We start from the raw sequence: 17,500 nt of genomic DNA, 5'->3' as shown, positions 1-17,500 counted from the left end.
CCTTGCCATGGTCAGGCTACATTACATAACATAAACATTAGTCTCTTAGTTAATAGAATTTCTGTCCAGGTCGCATTCTAGACTCATTTATAATATAGTTGTTATATAATCAATACTTTTCAGAAAAGAGGCTATTTTCCCTTAATGAATAATTTTCAAGAGATTTAAACTCAAAGGATCATAACTCTGCATACTGTATTAAAAATGACCTAACTGAAAAATTTACCAAGACAACTCATTACCTGAACATGATTAGCAAAAATCTCCATTTAGAAATAAACTGCCAAAAAGAGCTATTCTGTTTCACCAAATAATAGAATAAAGGAATGATTCCTACTAGGTGGAGGCTGTAAAACCATAAGATACCTCAATTTGGTAAAATATAAATATGTGAGAAACTTTTATAATCATTCCACATTTTCTAAAGATACTATCATCTAGAAATTAAAGCAAACAAAAACAGTTCAAATATTTTTTGCAAGAATCACAGTGACCCAGTTAAATATTAAAGGAAACTCCAGGTACTCTATCCCATTAGTATAAACACAAAGTCTTCAAAAACACCCATCTTTTAAGAGCTGTTAAGATTTACTCATTCAAAGAACATGATATTGGTACTATCAGATTAACAAATAACTGAACTTTCAGCTTTTACCTGAACCCACTGTTATTCTTAATGTCTTAAGCATAATATCAACTCTTTTTTCTTTTTAAATCTATGTTGGTAATTAACAAACTACTGACCTATTCTTTATTAATATTCACTCCTTTTGATAACAATTTTATGTTGCTTCTTTCTTCTTTTCCGCTGAGTTCCTGTTATGGCATGCGTTTTGTGCTACAGAGTTCTATCTATTGTATAAAATTTAGAATTAAATCTATTATGGACTGAATTGTGCTCCCCCAAATTCCTGTTTTGAAGTTCTAACCCCAAGGTGACTATATCTGACATAGGGCCTGTCAAGAAGATCCTAAGGGTTAAAGGAGGTCATTAGAATGAAGCCCAAATCCAGTAGGGCTGGTGCCCTTATAAGAAGAAGAGACACCAGAGCTAGCGTGCGCATGTTCTCTCTCTCTCTCTCTTTCTCTCAATCCAGGGAGAGAACCTTCACCAGGAACCCACATCTTGATCTTGGACTTCCTAGCTTCAAGAATTGTAAAAATAAGCCAAAACCGGTTTGGCTCAGTGGATAGAGTGTCAGCCTGCGGACTGAAAGGTCCCGGGTTCGATTCCGGTCAAGGGCATGGACCTTGGTTGCGGGCACATCCCCAGTGGGAGATGTGCAGGAGGCGGCTGATCGATGTTTCTCTCTCATCGATGTTTCTAACTCTCTATCTCTCTCCCTTCCTCTCTGTAAAAAATCAATAAAATATACTTAAAAAAAAAAAAAAAGAAAGAATTGTAAAAATAAATTGCTGTTGTTTAAGACACCCTGTCAATGGTACTTTGTTACAGAGGTCCAAGCAGATTGATACAAAGTTCATATAGTATTAAACAAAATGTTTTAAAATGGAATGGCATATGCAATGTTCTAAAAATGTTTTACATCTACAGAGTTGCAGAATCAAACATAGGCAAGTATCAGGAAATATGCTGTATCAGGTTTTTCTATTTTTCACTCACCGTTAGCTCCACCTGAATTCAATATAGCATAATAGTTTGTGATAAGACAACTTAGAAAGAATTCTTGATAGGGTAAGTGCTGTTATTATACCTGTGTAATTCTAATTATGTGATAGACACCGGATTTTGTGCACTAATGTGAAATGCATTTTATTCTTGTGGGGCATAATTATTTTCAATTAAGAAATCCAAGCTGATTTGCACATAAGTAATAATAATAAATTAGGTCTCACCTTGAATGGGGCTCCATAGATAGACTCTCCACCAGTTCCTGTGCCAGTAGGATCTCCTCCTTGGACTATAAAACCAGGTACAACTCTATGAAAAATGGTCTTGTCATAATATGCTGAAAGAAAGAAAAAATAATTTATCAAAGTTTAAAACAAAGTGTATCTGTAGTTACCAGAATTACTACAACTAGAATCATAAGGTTCCCCTCCCCTGAATGTTAAGTAGGTTCCTAAACCAAAACCTTTTCTTCCCTACTTATTATAAAATATCTTCTCAAAATAGCACAATTTCCACAGAAATCATTGTGGTGGTGGTTTTTTTAAAATTATTTTAAGAATCTCTCAGCCAAACCGGTTTGGCTCAGTGGATAGAGCGTCGGCCTGAGGACTCAAGGGTCCCGGGTTCGATTCTGGTCAAGGGCATGTGCCTTGGTTGCGGGCACATCCCCAGTGGGAGGTGTGCAGGAGGCAGCTGGTCAGTGTTTCTCTCTCATCGATGTTTCTAACTCTCTATCTCTCTCCCTTCCTCTCTGTAAAAAATCAATAAAATATATTTAAAAAATATATATATTTTTTTTTTTAAAAAAAAGAAAAGAATTCTCTCAAACTCTGGATTACAGTTTTCAAAATAAAAATTTGAGAGTTTTGGTATTGATCAATGGTTCTCAGCTGGGGGAGGGGGTATTCAGGAAAAAAGCCCCACCCAATTTTGTTCCCTAGGGGATATTTGTCAATATCTAGAAGTATATGGTTGTCACAAGTGGGAGATGCTACTGGCATCTAGTGGGTAGAAGCCAGGAATACTCATAAACATCCTACAAAGCACAGGATGTCACCAAATAATTACTGGCCCAAAATGTCAACAGTGCTGAGATTCAGAAATCATAGTGGAGATCAATGCCTTCTTTCCTATTCTCCTCCTAGAAAATTAATTTACACAAACAATATACAAACCCAAAATATATCAAAAGTACTAATTGATTATAGGTCTACTATCAATGCACCACCCCCAAAGAAACTTTCAATAATCAACACACTATATAACTGAATCCAATTAAACTCTCAATAAGCTTGCTAAATGATTAAAAGAAATTATTAATATATATATATGTAAATATATTATCTGGAAGCCAGCAACATAAAAGACGATCATATATGATCTCCTAATAGTTACTATCTAGAACCTAGAATCATTCTGGAAACTTACTTCACAGAGGAGAAAGAATATGGCAGAATCATGATAGCTAAATGAGGGTAAAGCATAAGCAAAGAATTTGATGGGGGGTGAAAGGGAAAGAATTAGGGCTTGACTGAATCATAGAATTTATATTAATAAGTAGCAACAAGGGCCAATATACATAAGAAAAAATTCTCAACATCTTGTATTAAATATATTTTATTGATTTTTTACAGAGAGGAAGGGAGAGAGATAGAGAGTTAGAAACATCGATGAGAGAGAAACATCAATCAGCTGCCTCCTGCACATCCCCCACTGGGGATATGCCCGCAACCCAGGTACATGCCCTTGACCGGAATCGAACCCGGGACCTTTCAGTCCGCAGGCCGACGCTCTATCCACTGAGCCAAACCGGCTTTGGCTATTCTCAACATCTTTAATCATTAGGGAAATGCATAGCAAAACTACAATGAAATACTACTTTATACCCATTAGAATGGCTATCAATAAAAAAAGGGAAAACAAGTGTTAGTGAAGAGATAGAGAAACTGGAACCCTCTTACATTGCAAGTTGGGTTGTAAAATGGTATAGTTACTATGTAAGAATTGAACTGACATAATTACACAGATGTAACTACTGACATATATAATAGGTACTTTGTGTACTTTAAGGGTCAAAACATGACTATGGTCTATCATCCTATCTAATAAAGAGGGAATATGCTAATTGACCCTCACACCATTGCAAAGATGGTGGCACCCACAGCCAATAAGGAGGGACTATGCTAATTGACTGCCACGCCCTCAAAGATGGTGGCACCCACAGCCACAAGATGGCCGGCAGGGGAAGGCAGTTGTGGGTGATCAGGCCAGCAGGGGAGGGCAGTTAGGGGAGACCAGGCCTGCAGGGGAGGGCAGTTGGAGGCGACTGGGCCAGGAAGGGAGCAGTTAGGTGTTGATCAGGCTGGCAGGCAGAAGCAGTTAGGGGCAATCAGGCAGGCAGGCAGGTGAACGGTTGGGAGCCAGCAGTCCCAGATTGTGAGAGAAATGTCCGACTGCCGGTTTAGGCTTGATCGGATCAAGCCTAAACCAGCAGTCAGACATCCCTCGAGTGGTCCCAGATTGAAGAGGGTGCAGGCTGGGCTGAGGGACAACACCCCCCCCCCCCCGCCCCGCCAAGTGCACAAATTTCATGCATCGGGCCTCTAGTAATTCATAAAGTACTATGATATAGTGGCTGGCTTGCTGGCTTACATTTATAAGTTACAGATGGATATAAAATCCGTATTTCAAAATATGTATTCTATACTCTAACAACTTTATCCAGTACATAGGATGGATTGGAAGAAGTTGAAAGGAAGACCACTAATTTTTTTCAATCACTTCTCCCAGTGAAGAGCTGTTGGGCTATATTCACAAGAGCTCCCCAGTGTAGACAAGTTCTCCCTAGTTATAAATGGAAACTGTAAAAACCAAAACGGGTAAAAGTATCTCTCCTGTATCCCTAAGTAACCATTTACTTGGATTAACACTGTATGCAGAAGTCAGGAATTCTTGAGTTTTGCTTCCTATTTGCTGTGCAACCTTAAATTCAATTTTTTTAATATTTTTATTCAAATACAATTGACATATAATATTATATTAGTTTCAAGTATACAACATAATAATTGGAAACTTATTCAACATTGTGAAATGATCATTAATGACAATATCTAGTTAACATCTGTCACCACAGTTACAATTTTTTTTCTTGTGATGAGAACTTTTAAGATCTATTCTTTAGCAGCTTCCAAAAATTCAATATAATATTAACTATAGTATTAACTATAGTCACAATATAGTATTAACTATAGTACATGTAATATTCTCATTATACAACTAATAATATAGGTGAACTCACAGAGTTGCTCTAAAGATTAAATAAGATAATGTAGATGCAACCTACAAGCTTTCAAGTTCAACATAAATATGATGTCAAACTTTAATATTTTTACAAAAATATTCTATAAATTCCTTTTCAAATCTGAATATAAAACATAACCTAGTCTATATCAGAAAATGAAAATAATCCCTCAGGGTGGGGGAAGGGAAGGGAGAAAGAGAGAGAGGGAGAGAAAACAAACTATTGTTGTCCTAAGAGTCAAAACATTCTTGAAATGAACAGACCCAAGAATTCTCTGGGAAGCAGATTAAGACTCAGAGATCTATTAGATGTAAGGGAAGCAGGACATGAAAGAGGTCTTTGTTACTTGTGCTTTCAAATTTTAAAATTACCTATCCTTTTCTTTTCTGCTATTTCTTACAAAGCCTTTCAGAGATAATGGCTTTTTACTTTATGCTTTTCTTTTTTACTTTCCTAACGATATTCTTGTTGAATGACTAAAACCACACACACATTGAGTAGGAATTTTCTACAGTTTATCTACACCATAATTTTGTATTCATGGCTAGAATTTCAAATTTCCACAAAATTTTCATATCCACCATTTTTACTTCCTTGCAATTTATTAATAACTAGAGGCCTGGTGCATGAATTCATGCACCAGTGGGGACCCTTGGCCTGGCCTACAGGATCAGACCAATACTGGCTCTCCAACATTCCCTGAGGGGTCCCAGATTGCGAGAGGACGCAGGCCAGGCCGAGGAACCCCACCAGTGCACAATCAGGGCTGGGGAGGGACACGGGAGGTTGGCCAGACAGGGAGGGAGCATGGGAGGGCTCCAGGGTGTGTCCGGCTTATCTCGCTCAGTCCCGATTAGCCAGATTACCATGGGCTTTAATAGATTTTGCTGCTTGCAATAAAGTTGACTGTCTTCTTAAATTGCATGTAGCATTCCCATAAGTATTTTAAAGAAAGAGGCTTTATTATTTCATTATGCCTGTTCATCATATCCTCCATAATTTTCTCCATTACTGAAAAAAGAAATTTACATATATTTCAAATATAAAATGAAGTTCTAAATTGGCAGTTCTGCCTCTGATATTAGTCATTATAGTTTTTGTTTCTAGCTGTGCAATAAATTATGTATTTTGACTAATTATATTTCCTTAGTACATATAGACATTAAGATTTGCATTTTTAAAGCACTTATATGTGTGTCTTTAGAATCTTGTGTTTAATTTTGTAGAAATTACTACAAAGAACTCTTTAAAAACTCCTTTTGTGATCTGTCTGCCCCATTTATTTTAGCCTGTTTTTTTTTAACAAATATTTTAGTTTTGTCTTTTAATATCTCAATATATACTTATGTTTGTCACTTCTAAAGAGTTATTAAATTACTATTAAAGGAGGTAAGGGGATAAAAGGCAAATGATGAAGCATGGATCTTGGAGAAAAAAGACTGAGGTAAATAGAAGTAAAGAGATTAATAATTGCATAAAGTTTTAAAAAAATGGTTTTCTTATCGGCTTCTCTTTCTGCTCTCCCCTCTGCACTGCAGCCCTAAAAGTGTATTCCTTCCTTATACTTCTAAGGAACTAATAAAATTATCAAAGCTAGCAAGCTTCCCTTTCCATCTATCTTTTTCACCTACTTCTAAAAGTTAGAATTAGTTAAAATTTTCACTCATTTTTAAATGTTCAACTATCCTGCAAAGACCTATAATCCAAGATTAAGTCTGTGTAATTATAGATCTTTTGATTTCATAAAAACTAAAACAATTCCCCCCAGACACAGAAAGACAAATATTGTATGCTCTCACTTATATGTAGTATCTAAAACAGTTGAACTGACAGAACCAGAAAGTAGAATGGTGGTTGCCAGGGAATTGAGGGCGTGGGGGGTGAAGAAACTCGAAGGATGTTGGTCAAAAGGTACAAATTTTCAGTTGTATGATGAATAAGCTTGGGGGATCCAATGTACAGCATGGTGAACACAGTTAATAATACTGTACTGAATACTTAAAATTTGCTAAGAGAGTAGATTCAAGTGTTCTCATCACAAAAATATAAGAAAAAAGATAACTATGCGAGGTGATGGATATGTTACTAAAATTGACTGTAGAAATCATTTCACAATGTATATGTATATTAAATCATCACATTGCACGCCCTTAAAGAGTCATGTCATACAACCTAAATATATACAATTTCATCAACTGTACCTCAATAAAGTTGAAAAATAAAAAGCTCAAAACTTCCCTTTAATTGTGAAAACTTTTATTTGAGAGCCATAGCTGAGGCTGTGCTTCCCCTTCCTCATTTTCATTCATTTACTTTTAATTATGGAAACTATGTTTTAAAGTATATATACAAGAATATTACAAGATATAGAAATATAATGACTTGTTAAAAATCATAAGTAAATAAATCATGGCAAGAGAAATAAAATGGGGTTCTCGCCCAGCTGGCATGGCTCAGTGGTTGAGCGTAGACCTAAGAACCAGGAGGTTAGAGTTCCATTGCCTGGGTTGCGGGCTTGTTCCCCAGTAGGCAGTGTGCAGAAGGCAGCCAATCGATGATTCTCTCATTGATGTTTCTATCTATCTTTCTTCCCTTCCTCTCTGAAATCAATAAAAATATATTTAAAATTTTTTTTTTAAAAAATGGGGTTCTCTGAATCATATTTTTTAAAACCCTGACTTTATTCATTTACAAGTATCTTCATTTAAATTAGTCTGCTCGGGCTTCTTGTTATCCTTGGCAATGATAATTCTCTCTCTCACCTGTCCAATTAAGATAACTGCTCTAGTTATTGTTCTATGCTTTCTTTCTTCTTATATTTTTAGAAACAGAGGAATAATTTCTTATTGTTGCAATTAAGTTTCATCATTATCTAACTTAGGAAACTTCTTTCTTCTTCATTGTCATATTATATCCAGATGTTTCCTGCTTCTTCCATTTGCCTGGTCATAGACTGTAATCTACCATTCATTCTTTCTAATGTTTTTCTACTTTCCCTCTTCTACTGTAAAATTTGAGCTTTCAATTCTTCAAACTTCTTTCCAGAAACAAGTCTGACTCTTCTACTGTGTTGACTATGTTGACAGTTATTTGATGCTTCTCTGACTGAACTACCTGTCTGACTCAATTTCCTTCCTGCCTGCCATAGCAATTATTAATAATGGCCTTTGCAGGCGTCTTTTTTTCTATCTATCTTTTTTTCTTTTTTGGTCTGCGTATATTTACTCCTTAGATCTTCCCTGGTAATTATCTATTGTTCCAATTATCTACTGAAAGAGCTCTGTGCCTTCCTGTTGGATATTTTTGATTCTCTTTCACACCTTGCTCTGGACCCAAAATGCTATTTTCTGAACCCTGATTAACCTTGTCTGTCTCTAAAAATCTGATATAACTTAGGACAATGACTTACCATGACTGGAGATATTCAAGTCCATATGCAATGTATTCTAAATGCCAACAAGTTACCAAAATGCATGAAATGTTTAGTTCTGTAAGGAAATATTCTGAAGGGGAGAACACCCAAGTGAATGTATAATTCTGTGAAGTTCGTTAAAAAGAAAAATACTACCTGGTGCTCAGGTGGTTGGAGTTTCATCCCTGCACTAAAAAGGTTGCAAGTTTGATCACCAGTTGGGGCGAGTACGGGAGGCAACTGATTGATGTTTCTCATATCAATGTTTCTCTCTCTCAAATCAATAAACATATCCTTGGGTGAGGATTAAACAGAAAAGAAAAACAGTCACTTTATGACTCAAATCTAAAACAATACTAGAGGCATTGATAACATCACTGAATGCTAAATGGAAGGCTTCACAGAGAAAGTGGAATTTTGAACAGACATTAAAAAGTAGGTAGACTTAAGCAGAAAAAAAGGAAGAGAAAGTATTTCAAAAAGGAAACTGAAGATATGAAGAAACTGAGGATTTGAAGCAGGTATGCATCTATGCTCATACCACCCTGAATGTGCCCAATCTCATCTTGTCTGAAGGAGGTCTGAGGATATGTGTGAAAGTGGGAATGAGAATGAACTGCTCAGGAGGTAAAGATGATCAACTAATACCATGGGGTTACTGAGTGCAATAAAAATAAAGTTGGAAAGCTAGGAAGCCATGCTGCCTGAAGATTCAACTACCAGATGAATAAAGAAGAAGGTAAAGATATTAAAGATGAGTGGGAGGAAGACCAGGTAAAAGGCAATTACAATCATGTAGGTGAAAGTCAAGGCAGACTGGGGAAGAACCTAATAAATTTGGTTTTACACTGGTTTTAGTTATAACTGACACTGGAAGATTGAAGAGGAAAGTCCACTAGGCAATTTGATATGTAAATTAGAGCTAAGATGAGAAGAAATGGCTGGAATTCTAAATTTAATAGTCATTTGAATGAAGTAACAACTCAGGAGTGAGGCAATAGAGAACTAGAGGCAATCTTAGGGAATACCCATTTAGAGGATGAAAGAAAGAAGTGGAAAATAGCCAAGGACACCAAAAAGGATCAAAGTATCATTTGGTGAGTAAATTTCTCTGTTAAAGGTATATAGATTTATTTATTAATTTTTTATCTCCTCTCTCTATTTCCTGAAACATAGCTCAACACCATATCACTCCTATTAACTCCTATCATTCATTACCACTATTTAATACCAGTCTTCAATGTTGCAGAAAAATACACTGCACTTTATTTGTAAATTAACAAAATTTATCCTGTAGAATACAGCTCAACAATTATGATTACCTTCCAAACAAAGCTGAATGAAATTTCTGCAAGCTTTAGGTGCTTCTTTTGACCACAACTCTATATCGATATCTCCAGCTGTAGTTTTCAATAAAACCTGTAGAAAGAATATAACCTCATTATATCAAATTATCGTTTTGCTTGATAATCAGTTGAATGACCTATCAACTTTGAAGCATTCTCTAATGAGTTTTCAATTTTAAAGTAAAAATTAGAAACTGTGCTTGGCTCATAAAAATTTCAACTATTCATACAAGTCACTGTTCATTTGTACCTTTCAAATACCATTTTCAGAAATAGTTTAGGATTTAAGAAAAATAGCATACACCTTGTTTAATCAAAGAAAAAAGCTCATTCATTTAAAAATCAATAATTTAAACTTATTTTCATTAAGACAGTTTGCCACAGCATTTCTTCTAATAAAATTGGTGTAGCAAATTAAGAAATTAAAGAACAATGAACACATGAAATTATGAAACTATAAGCCAATTTTACAATTCCTCTTTTACATATAAACACTCTACTTTCTCATTCAAACTCATGAATGAGAAAGTTTATAAAGGAATAGTCTTAATCGAATTCTGGGTTGTATATTATTAAAATGCTATGCCTGAAAATCACCATTTAATGTAAATGGAATCTTTTGATAACCTCCTTTCTACTAGCTCATAAAGGCAGTTATTCCTTGGTGCAACCAGCCATCTTTTAAAACCAAAACCCCTACTGACCCACAGGAGGAAACAGCTTTTAACCATCTTATTAATAAACTAGAGGACTGGTGCACAAAATTCGTGCACTGGTGGGGGAGATGTCCCTCAGCCTGGCCTGCCCCCTCACATAGTCCGGGAGCCCTCAGGGGATGTCCTACTGACTGCTTAGGCCCGCTCCCTCCCCTTCCTCTGCAGGAGATGACCAGGCGATCAGGGGAAGGTGCTGTCCCCTTCACCCCGCCGCTGCTGTCACTGCCGGCCGCTGCGGCTGCCTGCTCTCAGCCCTCATAGCTGCCACGGCTTTGTCCAGAAGGACGTCTGGAAGGACATCTGGCTGTCCAGCCTAATCAGTATATTATGCTTTTACGAATTTGTGCACGGTGAGGTCCAGCCAGCCCGCTATGGGTAGGAGTCACGGGAAGGCTCCAGGGCATGTCGGGCCTGTCTCACTCAGTCCCGATAGGCTGGATCCCAGCAGCAGGCTAACCTACCGGTAAGAGCGTCTGCCCCCTGGTGGTCAGTGCACGTCATAGCGAGCAGTTGAATGGCCTTAGCATATCATTAGCATATTACATTTTGATTGGTTGAACGGGTGACTGAACACTTAGCATATTAGGCTTTTTTTATATAGGATTATTGTAGAGGATAACCAAAAAGAATGTTAGACTCTAAATTTGACTATTGTTGCACAGTGGGAGTCCAACTTCTCTAGGATCATTTTTTCTCCCCCAATGGTCAATGGTTTATGACCATCACCATCATTTAGAATGTTTTTACAAATAAAGTGTATGCAGTGTGACTATGTATTTAAAAACATGAAACTGATTCTCACAGGATGTCAGTATCAATAAGTCACACTTTTTATTTTCTAAAACTCCTTTACCTGATTTCCACAAATTTTTTAAAACTGGAAAGAATTTAAAAGTCATTCAGCTAAGCCCCATCACCCAATCCATTATACAGATGCCTCAAAGAAATTGTAAATTGCCCTGAGTCTGAGAGCTTATTAATAGCAAAGCAGGAATAGCATTTCTCTCACTGTATTTTTGCTCAGTTGCCTTTCAGTTTGTTTCAAAGGCCCAGATAATACCATAATTTATATAACATTGGTGAATTTATTACATGCTTTTGGGCCTTTACTAGCTTCATAGTTCTTTCATAGATATTCTTTAATGACCATGGGGGTGGAGAGGTGGAAATATCTATATAATGGTAGTTTTTATTTTAAAAAAAGTTAGTATCTTATATAATAAAAGCCTAATATGCAAATTGTCTCAACCAGGAATTCAACCTGGAGTTTGACTCCTCGCTATGACGTGCACTGACCACCAGGGGTGGTGCGGAATATGGCAGGCATCGGTGATGCGGTGCTGATAGCAGGCGGCAGTGGGAGCACTGCCGGACCCGATGGGCCCTGACGAGAGCGGGACCACAGCAGGATGGTGGAGCAGGTAAGCGGATGGCACCAAGCCAAAGTGGGTGCGAGCAGTGGCCCGATCGCCCTGCAGACAGCGACCAGCAGCAGTGGTGGGGGGCGGAGCTGCCGCCCGACTCCCAGGTGCTGAGGGAGCCAGGCGGGGGGGCCTGGCCCTGATCGATCACCCCGTAGGCGGGATGGTGGAGATGAGGGGGAGGTGCTGACACTTCCATTACAAAGAAAGGGCAAATAGCAATATTAAAGTATTTCTTCTAATTATTTTCCTTTCAATGTGCATGAATCCGTGCACCAGGCCACTCGTATTATTATATTATTGATTTCAGAGAGGGAAGGAGAGGGAGAGAGATAGAAACATCAATGATGAGAGAGAATTATCAATCAGTTGCCTCCCATACACACCCCAATTGGGAAGAGAACCCACAACCTTTTGGTGCACAGGTCAATGCTCAAAAACTGAGCCACACTGGCCAGGGTGAGTAAGTGAACTTATGTTCCTTTTTATATATTAAATACTGCATTTAAACAAGTAAAGGACAAAATAAATACAAAGAGAAGTACAGTAGGTCTTCAGGTTACGTCGGAGATCCGTTCCTACTGCGCCACATACACGATTTTCACTGTAAGTCGGAACACACCTACATAAGCACCTACATCACTCACATGGAGCACATACACAGCAGTAATGAAGTGAAACAGTAAAAAAAAAAATTAAAAGAAAGATAACAATTCCTGACCTTTACTTGTGGTAAATAAATAATAAAAAACATAAAGCACATATGTACGTATGTCAAAATGATGGAACTTTTTGTATATAAATAAATGGGAGATGGTGTAACCACGAAACGATGTACTTCGAGTCCGACGTAACCTGAGGACTGCCTGTATGTAGATTTTCTCCCTGTATCTCATGGATGATTTTCCACACCCCTAGAGTATGTGCTCACTGGTTTAGAAACCACTGCTCTAAAAAACAATCAAAGGCACATCATCCCCATCCCTTTACAGGCTCGAGTCAGGCTGCTCAAATTCAAATACTGACCCATCTGCTAAGAAGGGTAAGGTAGCTTCCTTACCTTGGGCATGATGTCTAACATTCCTGTGGCTCAATTTCCTTATCTAAAACCAAGAATAAGAATAATCTCATAGCTTTGTTGTGATGATGAAATGAGTTATTACACTAGGTACATAGACTACTTAGAACAGCACTTGACAAAATAATAAATGTTCAAAAAATGGTAGCTGTTATTGTTGTCATTGTTTTCATACATTTTTTTGGACACATACCACTTACATCTTGTGGTATGCAAAAGAATGCATAAAAGTAAGGTTGGGTCACCTTGCTTACCAGGGTTTCTTAATCTTCACTGATAAGCTACTGAATTAAAAAAAAGAAAAAGACACATGGCTCCCTCCTCCTTTGGCCATGCATACATTCCTATTGGCCATTACATTTTGTCAGGCATCAGTAGCTTCTTTTTTTTTAATCTTCACATGAGAATACTTTTCCATTGTTTTTTTAGAGAGAATGAAAGGGGAGGGGAAGGACAGAAACATCGATGTGAGAGGGACACCTTAATGGTTTCCTCTCCCATGTGCCCCAGCCAGGGGTGGGGAACAAACCCGAAACCCAGGTATGTGCCCCTGACTGGGAATCCAACTTGCAACCATTCAGTGTGGAGGCCACTGGCCAGGGCAGTGGCTCCTTTTCTTAAAGCTTCCAAATAAAACAATACTTTGATAGTAAAATGTTACTTAAGAATAAATGTTAATATATAATTTAGATTAAATTATTATATGTGGAAATTTAATCTTCAGTGGATAAGGAAATTTCTATCAAGTAGTTCATTTCTGTGCCTCATCTTCAGAAGCCAGAATTATAGCACAACAGCAAAACACAGCATATTTATGTACAACTGAGGGGGTCAACCAGTGTCATCATGCATCAATTACTTCTCAGGGTGATATTATACTCTTTGAAGAGAGGAATTTTGTCCCCCTTTTTCTGAATACTATCTCTATATCCTTTCAGTACTTAATGTAACATTAGAGTGTAAACACTAAACATTCATTGAGAAAACTTATTACATCTGCTTTGAATTCTTTCCAAGCCGAAAAATATTTTTAAAATTTTTTATTGATTTTTAGAGGAAGAGAAAGGGGGAGAAAAAGAGAAACACTGATGTGAGAGTGAAACAACTTTTTGGTGCATGGGACAAAGTCCAATCAATTGAGCCACACCGGCCACGGCTCCAAGCCAAAATTTTTGCCATGCTCTCTATGAACTCTGGTACAGAACTTTGTAACTTCAATGTCTTCAATCAGCCTTAGGCTGGAAAAAAGTCCAAAATTGGGGGTTTTTTGTTTGTTTGTTTGTTTTATTAATTAAATCTTTATTGTTCAGATTACATTTGTTCCTCTTTTTTCCCCCCATAACTCCCCTCCACCCAGTTCCCACCCCACCCTCCTCCCTCACTCCCCACCCACTGTCCTCATCCATAGGTGCACGATTTTTGTCCAGTCTCTTCCCGCATCCCCTTCACCCCTTCTTCCCCCCCCCCCCAAGAATAGCCAGTCCACTCCCTTTCTATGCCCCTGATTCTATTATAATCATCAGTTCATTATGTTCATCAGATTATTCACTTGATTTTCAGGTTCACTTGTTGATAGATGTGTATTTGTTGTTCATAATTTGTATCTTTACCTTCTTCTTCCTCTTCTTAAAGGATACCTTTCAGCATTTCATATAATACTGGTTTGGTGGTGATGAACTCCTTTAGCTTTTTCTTATCTGTGAAGCTCTTTATCTGACCTTCAATTCTGAATGATAGCTTTGCTGGATAAAGTAGTCTTGGTTGTAGGTTCTTGGCATTCATCACTTTGAATATTTCTTGCCACTCCCTTCTGGCCTGCAAAGTTTCTGTTGAGAAATCAGCTGACAGTCGTATGGGTACTCCCTTGTAGGTAAATGACTTTCTTTCTCTTGCTGCTTTTAAGATTCTCTCTTTGTCTTTTGCTCTTGGCATTTTAATTATGATGTGTCTTGGTGTGGTCCTCTTTGGATTCCTTTTGTGTGGGGTTCTCTGTGCTTCGTGGACTTGTAAGTCTATTTCTTCACCAGGTAGGGGAAGTTTTCTGTCATTATTTCTTCAAATAGGTTTTCAATATCTTGCTCTCTCTCTTCTTCTGGCACCCCTATAATTTGGATGTTGGTACACTCGAAGCTGTCCCAGAGGCTCCTTACACTATCTTCATATTTTTGGAATCTTTTTTCATTTTGCTTTTCTGGTTGGGTGGTTTTTGCTTCTTCGTATTTCAAATCTTTGACTTGATTCTTGCAATCCTCTAGTCTGCTGTTGGATCTCTGTATAATATTCTTTATTTCGTCAGTGTATGCTTAATTTCTAGTTGGTCCTTTATCACAACCTCGAGGGTCTCATTAGATTTCTTATAGATCTTATTAAGTTTATCAGCAGTTTCTAGAAAATTCTTGAAAAACCTTAAAAGTGTGGTTTTGAACTCTATATCCAGTAGTTTGCTTTCCTCCATTTCTGTCATGTGTGTCCTTTTTCTTTGTCTCCGCATTATTTATGCTTCCCTGTGTTGATAAAGTGGTTTTCTGTGCTAAGTGTCCTCTAGGGCCCAGTGGTTCAGCCTCCCCAATTACCTGAGGAGGACACTCTTGGTGCACCCCCTTGTGGTCTTTGTGCACAGTCTTGTTGTAGTTAAGCCTTGATTGGTGTAGGTATCCCTGGGAGGAGTTGACCTCCAGGCCAATTGGCTGTGAGAATCAACTGTGTCTGCAGTGGGAGAACTTCTGTGCTGGAGATACCCCTCTGGGGCAAGACTTGCTTCAATGGGGCTTTGGTGCTCACTGAGTCTGCCCCCTGAGTGTGTCCTTTATGGTTCCATGGAGCTGCAAACTGGATGATCCCACTCTGACCTCTGGGTTTCCTGGCTCCTGGATCTCTAGGGAGGTGCTAATCTAGCCTTTGCCTGAGGCTATCCAGCAAAGGCCTCCCTGCAGGGCTTGGGTGGGGTGGGTCCCACAGGATCAACAGGGCGGGGCTAGCAGCTATGGCTGCTCTCAGTCCTGCTGTCAGAGGCTCTGCTTCTCAATGTCCCGGTAATCGCTGCAAGCCCCTCCGAGAGAAAGCTGCCCTTGAGTTCCGACTGATGCCAGACAGTCCCGCTTCTCCTGCATGAGTCTGGGTCCCTAGAGACTCCCCAGGAACTGGAGCTCAGAGCCTGAGACTCCCTCCCAATTGAAAACGACAACCGCGCCCTCAGCCGCCAGCCCGCTCCGCATGCACCTCTGCACCTTAGTATTATTTTACTTCTGCACTGTGCCTCCTCTGAGTCTCGGTATGCTTTTCTCCTTCCTTCTAGTTGTAGAATTTCCACTCAGCCAGCCTTCCTGTGGTTCTGGGTGATGTCCATTCCGTCTTTTAGTTGTATTTTTGAAGTGGTTGGTCGAGGCAGCAAACTCCAGTGTTTACCTATGCCGCCATCTTGGTTTCTCCAAAATTGTTTTTGAAGTAAGACTTGAGTCATGCCTGATATTCTCCCTCAACCCAATTCTGTTCAGGACAATATTTATCAGTTTGCAGACACTTATTTGCTTGATTATTTGATCAATATACATTTCATTCAACTGACTCCATTATATTAGGGACAATGGTGGTTTTTCTTTTCATTGGTATCTGAAACCGAACATAGAGCCAGGCACCTGCTAGATGCTCAATAAATATTTGTAGAATGAAAGATCTCCTGTTCAGGCAGTACCTTTGTTAAAGGTTTTCATCTTTATGACCATGTAAAATCTTCCTTCAGAGTAAAGCAACTAAATCTGCCCTTGACAAGCAGCATTATAACCACAAACTCACTGATGCTTGATATTTCTCAGAAGAGAGAAATAGTATTAATTAATTCATTCAGTACATATTTGAACATTTCCTACCATGTGTCAAGTACCATTTTTAGATGTTTATCTCTGCTTTTGTAGTGCTTGCATCCTGGGGAAGGGGAGGCGAGACGGGAGGAGAAAGATAAGGGCAGGAGACAATCTCTATATATAAAAGCCTAAGTAACCAGCCCGGCCAACAGCTATGATGAGCACTGATCACCAGGGGGCAGATGCTTAATGTAGGAGCAGAAACCACAGGCATGAAAACATGGAACAGACTGATGAATCTCAGAGGGAAGGGGAGGGTAGGAAGAAATTAACCAAAGATCTTAAATGCATACTAGAGGCTCAGTGCACAGATTCATGCGCCGGTGGGGTCCTTTGGCCTGGCCTGCGCCCTCTCGCAATCCGGGACCTCTTGGGGGATGTCAGAGAGCTGGTTTTGGCCCAATCCCCACGGTCCAGGCCGAGGGACCCCACCGGTGCACAGATCAGTGCACCGGGCCTCTAGTAAACAATAGAAAAAACTAAAGAGGTTAAGGGGACCAGGGAATGCTGGGATGCAGAACATAAATGAGGTTTGTTATTTTATAAAAGAGTAGATAGGAAAGGCCTCTGTTAAAGTGACATTTGTGCAGGCTAAAGAGTATATCAGAGAAAGGAACCACAATTATGAAGACCCTGCCTAGCAGGATAGGCAATGTATCCAATCCCTACCAGTATTTATCAACTGGGGATGATTATCACCCTAAAAAATAAACATTTGGAAATTAAAGAAGGT

General features: G+C 38.7%; 1 protein-coding gene across 8 annotated transcripts in view; it reads right to left on the bottom strand.

Annotated features, from left to right (window-relative positions):
* The window catches only part of CWC27 (CWC27 spliceosome associated cyclophilin), a 185,339-nt gene that overhangs the window by 166,546 nt on the left and 1,293 nt on the right, over positions 1-17,500 (bottom strand). For 7 of the 8 annotated variants that reach the window (XR_004967846.1, XR_004967844.1, XR_004967845.1 and 4 more), the window contains exons 2-3: positions 9,669-9,765; positions 1,858-1,970 (exon numbers count right to left, since the gene is read on the bottom strand). Coding sequence is in view for 4 of the 8 variants with exons in the window: in XM_036311099.1 (XP_036166992.1) it covers positions 1,858-1,970; positions 9,669-9,765 (210 nt within the window). In the remaining 4 variants the exon portion in view is untranslated. Of the gene's footprint in view, positions 1-1,857; positions 1,971-9,668; positions 9,766-12,889; positions 12,920-17,500 lie in introns of those variants that run through there. The other variant, XR_004967847.1, reaches the window with a different exon arrangement.

This window comes from Myotis myotis, unplaced genomic scaffold (genome assembly GCF_014108235.1).
Source record: "Myotis myotis isolate mMyoMyo1 unplaced genomic scaffold, mMyoMyo1.p scaffold_m19_p_5, whole genome shotgun sequence".
NCBI lineage: Eukaryota > Metazoa > Chordata > Mammalia > Chiroptera > Vespertilionidae > Myotis > Myotis myotis.
Note: the sequence above shows the minus strand (reverse complement) of the source record. Positions and strands in the feature narration are given on the sequence as shown.